Source organism: Lithobates pipiens, unplaced genomic scaffold, assembly GCF_037356315.1.
Source record: "Lithobates pipiens isolate NorthernLeopardFrog02 unplaced genomic scaffold, aLitPip1_a1.2 Scaffold_18, whole genome shotgun sequence".
Taxonomy (NCBI): Eukaryota; Metazoa; Chordata; class Amphibia; order Anura; family Ranidae; genus Lithobates; species Lithobates pipiens.
This window is the reverse complement of record NW_027507758.1, coordinates 657,914,675-657,927,232: the sequence shown is the minus strand read 5'-3', so window position 1 is coordinate 657,927,232 and position 12,558 is coordinate 657,914,675. Positions and strand designations below refer to the sequence as shown.

At 49.9% G+C, this 12,558-nt stretch overlaps 1 protein-coding gene across 5 annotated transcripts in view; it reads left to right on the top strand.

The window, feature by feature from the left end:
- The first annotated feature begins 243 nt into the window (after positions 1-243).
- Positions 244-12,558, top strand: part of LOC143989361 (CAP-Gly domain-containing linker protein 4-like) — a 63,867-nt gene continuing 51,552 nt past the window's right edge. For 2 of the 5 annotated variants that reach the window (XM_077489463.1, XM_077489464.1), the window contains exons 1-3: positions 686-842; positions 8,017-8,178; positions 9,291-9,409. In XM_077489463.1, the coding sequence (XP_077345589.1) occupies positions 8,037-8,178; positions 9,291-9,409 (261 nt within the window). In that variant the 5' untranslated portion in view covers positions 686-842; positions 8,017-8,036. Of the gene's footprint in view, positions 413-679; positions 843-8,016; positions 8,179-9,290; positions 9,410-12,558 lie in introns of those variants that run through there. The other 3 variants (XR_013277016.1, XM_077489466.1, XM_077489465.1) reach the window with 3 other exon arrangements.

Sequence of the window (12,558 nt, the reverse complement as noted above, 5' to 3'; positions counted from 1 at the left end):
AGGGAAGTATTAGTGTTGTGACGCACGGCCCAGTGTTTGTGTTGTGTGTAACGTCACTTCCGTAACATTATGTGATGGTTTCGCTGAACTGTATTGCCGAAACTATATTGGAACGCATCGCGCATGCGCAGTACACAACTTCTGGCGAAAACGTCACTTCCGTAGCATCCTGTGATAGGTAGCAAAATATGACACTACAGCGGAACACTCAGCGCGCATGCGTACGTCCAAGAGAAGGAGACGGGAAGTGACGTCATCATTGGGCGCCGTGCAGGAGAGGTGAGAGGAGACATTCTACACAGCGCTGATTGGTTGTCTCTTCTCCTCAGGAATGGCGGCGAGATCTCTGAGCTCAGCACTGCGATCCCTCTACGTCACATGTCTCCGGACTGAGCCACGCCTCCTCCTACAGGTCAGTGACTGACCCCCCCCCCCTCCGTGAGCCGCCACCCCTCCCCCATCTGTGAGCCGCACACCCTCCGTGACTGACCACTCCTCCCCCTCCGTGACCGGTGTTCTGCCGTATAGTGTCCGGTGTAGTGTCATATTTTGCTGCCAGACACAGCATGCTACGGAAGTGACGTTGCACTACAGCGGCCTCCCGTCACATCACACACCGGAAATGATCGGCGGAACACTCAGCGCGCATGCGTCCGTCTAAGAGAAGGAGACGGGAAGTGACGTCATCATTGGGCGCCGTGCAGGAGAGGTGAGAGGAGATATTCTACACAGCGCTGATTGGTTGTCTCTTCTCCTCAGGAATGGCGGCGAGATCTCTGAGCTCAGCACTGCGATCCCTCTACGTCACATGTCTCCGGACTGAGCCACGCCTCCTCCTACAGGTCAGTGACTGACCCCACCCTCCGTGCCCGTCCCCCCTCCGTGACTAACCACTCCTCCCCCTCTTTGATAGGCCCCTCCCCCCTCCGTGATCGCCCCCCCCTCCGTGATTGGCCCCTCCCCCTCCGTGCCCGGTGTTCTGCCGTATAGTGTCCGGTCTCTTGTTATATAACATCCTCCATCTGATAGTGTCCTCTGTGTAGTGCGCATGCGCAGTACACAGCAACACAGATTCCGACAATTGGCGAGGATGAACGGCGCCTGCGCACTGAGTCCAGGTTCTCTCCCCACCATCCAAGTGGACACAGAGTAGGAATATAAAAGAGCCGAGCGCAGCGAGGGGCCCTCTAATATTCACAGCCCTATGTCCGCTTGGATGGTCGGGCACCACCTCCACTCACCGCGCAGGCGCCGTTTAGCTTCCGAGATTTTCCGAAGCTTCGTCTGCTCCGTACTGCGCATGCACACTACACAGCGGACACTATTTGATGGCCGGACACTATACAGCAGAACTCCGGCTATCAAATAGTGTCCGCTGTGTAGTGCGCATGCGCAATACGGAGCAGACGAAGCTTCGGAAAATCTTGGAAGCTGAACGGCGCCTGCGCGGTGAGTGGAGGTGGTGCCCGACCATCCAAGCGGACATAGGGATGTGAATATTAGAGGGCCCCTCGCTTCGCTCGTCACACTTCGGGCTCCGCCTCGCTGCGCTCGGCTCTTTTATATTCCTACTCTGTGTCCACTTGGATGGTGGGGATAGAACCTGGACTCAGTGCGCAGGTGCCGTTCATCCTCGCCAATTGTCGGAATCTGTGTTGCTGTGTACTGCGCATGCGCACTACACAGAGGACACTATCGGATGGATTATATGACAAGACACCGGCCCCTCTTCCCCCCTCCAGGATCGGCCCCTCCCCTCCGTGCCCATCGATACCGGACACGTCACACTATGACATCACACCGAGTACATCCATACCCGACACGTCACACTATGACATCACACCGAGTACATCCATACCCAACACGTCACACTATGACATCACACCGAGTACATCCATACCCGACACGTCACACTATGACATCACACCGAGTACATCCATACCCAACACGTCACACTATGACATCACACCGAGTACATCCATACCCGACACGTCACACTATGACATCACACCGAGTACATCTATACCCAACACGTCACACTATGACATCACACCGAGTACATCCATACCCGACACGTCACACTATGATATCACACCGAGTACATCCATACCCGACACGTCACACTATGACATCACACCGAATACATCCGTACCCAACACGTCACACTATGACATCACACCGAGTACATCCATACCCGACACGTCACACTATGACATCACACCGAGTACATCCATACCCGACACGTCACACTATGACATCACACCGAGTACATCGATACCGACGCGTCACACTATGACATCACACCGGGTACATCCATACCCGACACGTCACACTATGACATCACACCGAGTACATCCATATCCGACACGTCACACTATGACATCACACCGAATACATCCATACCCGACACGTTACACTATGACATCACACCGAGTACATCCATACCCGACACGTCATACTATGACATCACACCGAGTACATCCATACCCGACACGTCACACTATGACATCACACCGGGTACATCCATACCCGACACGTCACACTATGACATCACACTGAGTACATCCATACCTGACACGTCACACTATGACATCACACCGACTATGGGGCCTAACAATCTCCAGAGGTGACACTTTACACACCTTCCATATTATAGAGGAGGCGATGGAATGATTGTTCTCTGACAATTGCAGTCATACCTCACACACACATATATATGTATTTGGGTCCCCCCTCCCCCCTTCATACTGAGCACATAATAATCACACAGATGTGAGGTGATGGAATACAGAGAAGACATCCAATCATTTCATTATCATCTCAATATGACCTTAGAGAATAAATTGGTGCATTTTGCAATTTTTTTTATGTCACCCGGTATTTGTGCTGCGATTTTTGAAGCTTACATTTTTTTTTTAGTTTTTAAGAAAAAATAAACACAATGCATAACCTGATTTTATTTTATTTTGTAAAGTACAGTAATACCTTGAATTCCGAGCATAATTCGTTCCAGAAGAATGCTTGTAATGCAAAACATTCGTATATCAAAGCGAGTTTCCCCATAGAAATCCATGGAAACTCAGACAATGACTTCTATCGTATGCAGTACCGCATGTGGCCAGAGGGGGGGCACGTCGGAGAGACACGAAAACCACTCTGAGCCGCTCGGATGCACTCAGAAATACTCAAACACTTGGAGAGGCTCAGAAACACTTGGGAACGGAGTGTTTCTGAGCAGCTCTGAGTGTAACTCGCGCCCCCCCTTACCTCTGGCCAAATGAGGTACTACACACCGCAGATGCCTGAATCCTGCTGGTTTTGGGAGATAACGTTCGCAAGCCGAGTCCAGGATTTAAAAAGAATTATAGCTTGTATTTTGAAACGCTCGTTGACCGTGTTACTCGCAGTCCGAGGTATTACTGTATGAAAGATGTTACGTTCAGTACATAGATACCAAACATGTCCTCCTCTTAAAATTGTGCAACAGCAACAACCTACGTCCATTTTACTACCCATTGGTGATGCTTTAAAAGCATTTACAGGTTACCATGGTTGGAGGCGTGGCTGGTGACATGGATGGATGGGTGGAGACATGGATGGATGGGTGGAGACATGGATTGATGGATGGATGGGTGGAGACATGGATTGATGGGTGGATGGGTGGAGACATGGATTGATGGGTGGGTGGGTGGAGACATGGATTTATGGATGGATGGGTGGAGACATGGATTGATGGGTGGAGACATGGATTGATGGGTGGGTGGAGACATGGATTGATGGGTGGAGACATGGATTGATGGGTGGAGACATGGATTGATGGGTGGATGGGTGGAGACATGGATTGATGGATGGGTGGGTGGAGACATGGATTGATGGGTGGAGACATGGGTGGATGGTTGGAGACATGGATGGATGGGTGGAGACATGGATTGATGGATGGGTGGGTGGGTGGAGACATGGATTGATGGGTGGGTGGGTGGAGACATGGATTGATGGATGGGTGGGTGGGTGGAGACATGGATTGATGGGTGGATGGGTGGAGACATGGATTGATGGGTGGATGGGTGGGTGGAGACATGGATTGGTGGGTGGATGGGTGGAGACATGGATGGATGGGTGGAGACATGGATTGATGGGTGGAATGGGGGGAGACATGGATTGATGGGTGGGTGGGTGGAGACATGGATTGATGGGTGGAGACATGGATGGATGGGTGGAGACATGGATTGATGGGTAGATGGGGGGAGACATGGATTGATGGATGGATGGGTGGAGACATGGATTAATGGGTGGGTGGGTGGAGACATGGATTGATGGGTGGGTGGGTGGAGACATGGATTGATGGATGGATGGTTGGATGGTTGGAGACATGGATTGATGGATGGATGGTTGGAGACATGGATGGATGGGTGGAGACATGGATTGATGGATGGATGGGTGGAGACATGGATTGATGGGTGGGCGGGTGGAGACATGGATTGATGGGTGGGTGGGTGGAGACATGGATTGATGGATGGATGGTTGGATGGTTGGAGACATGGATTGATGGATGGATGGTTGGAGACATGGATGGATGGGTGGAGACATGGATTGATGGATGGATGGGTGGAGACATGGATTGATGGGTGGAGACATGGATTGATGGGTGGAGACATGGATGGATGGGTGGAGACATGGATTGATGGGTGGAATGGGGGGAGACATGGATTGATGGATGGATGGGTGGAGACATGGATTGATGGGTGGGTGGGTGGAGACATGGATTGATGGATGGATGGGTGGAGACATTGATTGATGGGTGGAGACATGGATTGATGGATGGATGGTTGGAGACATGGATTGATGGGTGGAGACATGGATTGATGGGTGGAGACATGGATTGATGGATGGGTGGGTGGAGACATGGATTGATGGGTGGGTGGGTGGAGACATGGATTGATGGATGGATGGGTGGAGACATTGATTGATGGGTGGAGACATGGATTGATGGATGGATGGTTGGAGACATGGATTGATGGGTGGAATGGGTGGAGACATGGATTGATGGGTGGAGACATGGATTGATGGATGGGTGGGTGGAGACATAGATTGATGGGTGGAGACATGGATTGATGGGTGGGTGGGTGGAGACATGGATTGATGGGTGGAGACATGGATGGATGGGTGGAGACATGGATTGATGGGTGGGTGGGTGGAGACATGGATTGATGGGTGGAGACATGGATTGATGGGTGGAGACATGGATTGATGGGTGGGTGGGTGGGTGGAGACATGGATTGATGGGTGGGTGGGTGGAGACATGGATTGATGGGTGGAGACATGGATTGATGGGTGGAGACATGGATTGATGGGTGGGTGGGTGGAGACATGGATTGATGGGTGGAGACATGGATTGATGGGTGGAGACATGGATTGATGGATGGATGGATGGGTGGGTGGAGACATGGATTGATGGATGGATTGATGGAGACATGGATTGATGGATTGATGGGTGGAGACATGGATTGATGGATGGATGGGTGGAGACATGGATTGATGGATGGATGGGTGGAGACATGGATTGATGGATGGGTGGAGACACGGATGGATGGGTGGAGACATGGATTGATGGATGGATGGGTGGAGACATGGATTGATGGATGGATGGGTGGAGACATGGATTGATGGATGGATGGGTGGAGACATGGATTGATGGATGGATGGGTGGAGACATGGATGGATGGATGGATGGATGGAGACATGGATGGATGGGTGGAGACATGGATTGATGGATGGATGGGTGGAGACATGGATTGATGGATGGATGGGTGGAGACATGGATTGATGGATGGATGGGTGGAGACATGGATTGATGGATGGGTGGAGACACGGATTGATGGATGGGTGGAGACATGGATTGATGGGTAGATGGGGGGAGACATGGATTGATGGATGGATGGGTGGAGACATGGATTGATGGATGGATGGGGGGAGACATGGATTGATGGATGGATGGGGGGAGACATGGATTGATGGATGGATGGGTGGAGACATGGATTGATGGATGGAGACATGGATTGATGGATGGATGGGTGGAGACATGGATTGATGGATGGATGGGTGGAGACATGGATTGATGGATGGGTGGAGACATGGATTGATGGGTAGATGGGGGGAGACATGGATTGATGGATGGATGGGTGGAGACATGGATTGATGGATGGATGGGTGGAGACATGGATTGATGGATGGATGGGGGGAGACATGGATTGATGGATGGATGGGGGGAGACATGGATTGATGGATGGGTGGGTGGAGACATGGATTGATGGGTGGATGGGTGGAGACATGGATTGATGGGTGGATGGGTGGAGACATGGATTGATGGGTGGATGGGTGGAGACATGGATTGATGGGTGGATGGGTGGAGACATGGATTGATGGATGGATGGGGGGAGACATGGATTGATGGATGGGTGGGTGGAGACATGGATTGATGGATGGATGGGGGAGACATGGATTGATGGGTAGATGGGTGGAGACATGGATTGATGGGTAGATGGGGGGAGACATGGATTGATGGATGGATGGGTGGAGACATGGATTGATGGATGGATGGGGGGAGACATGGATTGATGGGTGGATGGGTGGAGACATGGATTGATGGATGGGTGGGTGGAGACATGGATTGATGGGTGGAGACATGGATTGATGGGTAGATGGGGGGAGACATGGATTGATGGATGGATGGGTGGAGACATGGATTGATGGATGGATGGGGGGAGACATGGATTGATGGGTAGATGGGTGGAGACATGGATTGATGGATGGGTGGGGGGAGACATGGATTGATGGATGGATGGGGGGAGACATGGATTGATGGATGGGTGGGTGGAGACATGGATTGATGGATGGGGGAGACATGGATTGAAGGGTGGAGACATAGATGGAGACATGGATTGATGGATGGGTGGGTGGAGACATGGATGGATGGGTGGAGACATGGATTGATGGATGGATGGGGGGAGACATGGATTGATGGATGGATGGGGGGAGACATGGATTGATGGATGGGGGAGACATGGATTGAAGGGTGGAGACATAGATGGAGACATGGATTGATGGATGGGTGGGTGGAGACATGGATTGATGGATGGGGGAGACATGGATTGAAGGGTGGAGACATAGATGGAGACATGGATTGATGGATGGGTGGGTGGAGACATGGATTGATGGATGGGTGGGTGGAGACATGGATTGATGGGTAGATGGGGGGAGACATGGATTGATGGATGGATGGGTGGAGACATGGATTGATGGATGGGTGGGTGGAGACATGGATTGATGGGTGGATGGGTGGAGACATGGATGGATGGGTGGGTGGAGACATGGATTGATGGATGGGTGGGTGGAGACATGGATTGATGGGTGGATGGGTGGAGACATGGATTGATGGATGGGTGGGTGGAGACATGGATTGATGGGTGGATGGGTGGAGACATGGATTGATGGGTAGATGGGGGGAGACATGGATTGATGGATGGATGGGTGGAGACATGGATTGATGGATGGGTGGGTGGAGACATGGATTGATGGGTGGATGGGTGGAGACATGGATGGATGGGTGGGTGGAGACATGGATTGATGGATGGGTGGGTGGAGACATGGATTGATGGGTGGATGGGTGGAGACATGGATTGATGGATGGGTGGGTGGAGACATGGATTGATGGATGGATGGGTGGGTGGAGACATGGATTGATGGATGGATGGGGGGAGACATGGATTGATGGATGGATGGGGGGAGACATGGATTGAAGGGTGGAGACATAGATGGAGACATGGATTGATGGATGGATGGGTGGAGACATGGATTGATGGATGGATGGGTGGAGTTTGGGGGAATGCAGCGCCTGTTCTCTCACATGTGTGATCTCCCCATGCAGTGGTGCAGCACCTGCTCTCTCACACACGTGTGATCTCCCCATGCAGCGGTGCAGCCCCTGCTCTTTCTCACATTTCTTATCTCCCCACACAGGGGACGCAGAGACGGCGGCCATGTTCTCTTCTCCCCTGATTGACATCGTGGCCGATATAAGCCTGAGAAGCCGCTGGACCACCATGAACGCCCTGCACTACGCCGCCTACTTCGATGTCCCCGAGATAATAGACGTCATTCTAAAAGCTTCAAAGCCAAGAGGTAACGGGAGCTTATAATAAGGGGTTAGAGGTTTATAATGGGAGGGTTTGTAATAGATAAGGAGGGAGGGGCTTATGGGGGAGGGGCTTACAATGGGAGAGGAGATTATAATGGGAAGATGGGCTTATAATGGGAGGGGCCCCCAGTGGTGATTAAATATCACCAAATGAAATGTCCTGTGGGTACAGTGTTGTATGACCGCATAATTGTTATTCAAAGTGTGAGAGCGCTGAGAGATGGAAATTATCCTGGGCAGGAAGGGGGAGGGGGTGCCAGGTAGGCAAGTGGTTAAGAGATCCAGCAAATCTTATGAAAGTTTCCATGAAAACTGAAAAAACTCATCTCTCGCCCCCCTAGTATTTTTTTTTCAGTGTATGACTTCAGCTTCCTTAAACCTCTACCCTCCATTTGTCAAGCAGGGGTGGGCAAGAAGGGCAGGAGCCCCGGGCGAGCATGCTCCAGATTAGTAGCTGATAAGTAGAGGGTGAGGACTTCACGTCTGGGTTGGCAGCTGCTGCTGTCACACAGTCCTTCCTCACACCCCCTCTGTCCCGTACATCCATAGCTGACATGCACACTGCAGACTCCATGGGGTGGTATCCCCATTCTACATCATGTGTTAGTAGTGGGGGAGGGGCCGCTGTTCTGCATTCTTTGGACGGACTCATCCCAGAACCGTGTCCATGACAGCCTGGGCTCAGAGGAATGCCATTGGCTGTCATTCTTCATATCAAAAGACTGGCGGCATCTGGTGAGAATAAAAACTGGGGGCGGGGAAGAGAGACCTCTCCAGATGGAAGGCGGGTATTGCAGCAGAAGTTGCTTTTTTGCTTTTAAAAATATTGCAAAGGAGACAAAGCCGAGAGATTTGACATTGAGCTGTTTAGTGAATATTGGAGGTGGTTGTGATTCCGCTGGCAGGCCGCAGTGTTCAGCTCTCGGCATGTTTGCACTTCAGGGAGGAATGTTCTCCTCGTCCGGCCGCTGTGACCGGTTAGCTCTCTGCTGATTTGCCACCATGGAGTCAATGTTGTATTTTCTGTGTGAAGCGATGACGATCTCGCGGTTTGGCGTCCTGCCGCCCCGCTGTGACTTTCCTCTTCCTCTTTCAGATGTGGATGCCACCTGCAGTGACTTTGATTTCGGGACGGCGCTGCACATCGCCGCTTCCAACCTGTGCCTGGGAGCCGCCCGGGCGCTGCTGGAGAACCGCGCCAATCCCGCCTTCCGGGTAAGAGCCAACAAATGTCACCACCTGAACGGCGAGACGATCGTTTCCTGATTTTATATACCAGCTTCAGAGTTTCTGGTTCTTCTCCTCGGCACACTCCGGGGGGCGCATTATTAAACAAAAACACATTCAAAAAATAGAATTTGTCTGGTATATTTCTCATCCTATAGTAACACTGTATATATATATATTATTCATTTTCAATACAACTATTTACTAAATATCCTTAAAAGAGAAGTATAGTAAATGGTAATGAAAATCTCCCATTTTTAATCTTTTTATTTATTCTTTTTTAAACTTTTAGGTTGGTAGTTATTCTTTTTATTTTGTGCAATTTTTTGGTTGCGCCACCAAATAACAGCCCAAAATAAAGTCTCCTGCTGCTGCTGATTGCAGTGATAGCACATATGTGAATGTTGGTTGGTGTTTGTACCCGGAGTACCGCACCCAGAAACAATCGTGCGCTCTTTTCTTTTTATATCCTTTCTAAAACGCATCGACACTGATTTTTGGGGTGGGGGTGGGGCTGTACATTGACTGATCAATGTAATAGCCAATCAGGGGCTATCACAGGTCGGGATGCACCGATATCAGCCCCTGAAAATAATCCGCTGAAAATGGGGTGATCTGCGTTTTACATATGACATGCTGCGTCCCGCTGACGTCAGTGGAGAATCGCCTCCCGCTGACACCGGTGCAAAAATAATCCCCTATTCATTTGTAACCCCCCCCCCCACACACCTATTGACTTCAATGTAAAAAATGCCCCCTATTGACTTCAATGTAAATACACCTGCCACATTATTGACCTTCTGAAAAATGTTTTATAAACCTGTCTGTGTTGGTTTCGGTGCATCTGAATTTTCGGTTTTGGCCCCGGAATGTTTAATTTTGGGCACCACCAATCACAGGGGATCAGGTGATTGGGAACCTCCCATTTCCTGAGCGGTGACGGCTCGGTCTCTGGGAGTGAGCTCAGCACAATCACAGATCGGTATACAGGCGGCCCCATGGATAAAGCTGTATATAGGGGTACGCTCAGCAGGAAGGGGTTAAACCAGCCTGTGATTGTAAAGGCAGAAGGTGCATTCTATGCATGAAGGTAAAGAACCTTCTGTGTGCCCCTCCCCCCCCGATATTTACCTGAACCCCAGCTCTGCCCAGCGATGTACGAGACGCTCACCAGCCCGGGACTGCCGTCCTCATTGGCCGAGACAGCAGAACTGCACCAGTCCCTCCCGCTGCTGTCAATCAAAGTCAGTGAACCAATGAGGAGCGAAAGGGGGCGGGCCACGGCTCTGTGTCTGAGTGCTTCCTGTGGGGGGGGGAAGGAGGGAGGAGCTCTGAAGAGGGACCCGAGAAGAGGAGGATCCGGGGTGCTCTGTGCAAATCCACTGCAGAGTCAGTAAGTATAATATGTTTGTTATTTTTATAGGGAAAAGAAATAACATTCTATATATTTCCACTAATCAGCCGGCTCCTTGTTAGAATAAAATCTTCTGTGGTTTTTATTTCTTTTTTAATACTTTGTAACCAAATCTTCATGTTGGTTTTGTAGTCGGCAGGAAACCTGAAGAGGAAATCACCTTTTACTCCTCTCGGCTTCAATACGCTGCGTGTTCAGTTCTGACAAATGTCCTATTGTATGGTGGGGGATGGGCACGGGGGATGGGGGGTGCAGGATCTGGTGCTGCTCTGCATACAAACCAATCAGCTTCTTCAATGATCCACTTGCTGACCCGCCCCTTTTCTGCAACTTTGTGTTTACAAGTTTAAATCTCTATTTTTTTTTTGCTAGAAAATGATTTGGAACCACCAAACATATATTTTATATATAAAATGGCGATCATTGCGATATTTTATGTCACATGGTATTTGCACAGAGGTCTTTCAAATGCAGTTTTTTGGGGAAAAATACACTTTAATAAATCACTGAAGGGATTGTAAAGTTCTTTTATTTTTTTTAAATAACAAACATGTTACACTTCCCTCCACTGTGCGGCTCGTTTTGCACAGAGTGGCCCCCGATCCTCCTCTTCTGGGGTCCCTCGGCGGCTGTCTCTGCTTCCTCCCGCAGGTACTTCTCACGTTCATGCGAGCTCCCCGTATGGTGAGAAGCACCTGCAGGCGCGCTCCCGTGATACAGCCGGTGGCTATAGCCGCTCGCTGTATCACACGGCCCCGCCCCCCGGCGTTCCGCGTCAGTGGATGTGATTCACAGCAGCGCGAGCCAATGGCTTCGCTTCTTTCAATCCATCCCCTCCAGCCAATCAGCGGCCAGGCTGAGCGGCAAAGAGGATGGCGGGGGCGAGCGCGGGATTTTCGAGGGGTCAGGTAAATAAAACAAGGGGTGGGGGGGGGGGCGGAGGCAGTGTGAGATGTTTTTTCACCTTAATGCATAGAATGCAAAAAACATTTACCACACGACCCCTTTAAAGTCAGACCAGTTTTTTATTTTTTTTGTATAATATAAAAGATGATGTTGCACCGAGTAAATAGATACCGGACAGGTCACATTTAAAATTGCGCCCACTTGTGGAATGGCACCAAACTACGGTGCTTAAACCTCTCCATAGGCGTGGCCTGAAATTTTTATTTTTATTTTTCTTCCAGGTTCCATGTTTAGTGTTACAGAGGAGGTTTAGTGCTAGAATTATCTATCCATCACAGCAATGCCTCACATGTGCTTCTAACATCATTTACATATGTGGGCGCAAATGACGTATGCCTTCGCTTCTGCGTGCCAGCATGGAGGGACGGCCACTTTCATTTATCTATTTTATTTTTATTTTTTTACACTGTCCCTTTTTTTTATTTATTTTTTAATCCCTTGTGTTCCTGTTGCAAGAAATAGAAATAAGGATGACGGGTCCTCTTTATTGAGAGATCGGAGGTCAAAAAGACACAAAATCTCTCATTTTACCTTTTTAAAAAGCAAAAAGAATTACCAATAATTAGAGGAATAGAGGAAACCCTAATCAATGATCAATAAATAATTCCTGCGCTTTGAAATCTCAGTGAACCGGAAGTGCAGTCCAACAAAATACGGATGCGATGGACTGCGCTTCGGGTTCACCGGAACTTCATGGAGATTTGGAAGCGCGGGAATTATTGATTATTGAGTAGTTTTCTTCTATTCCTCCAATTAT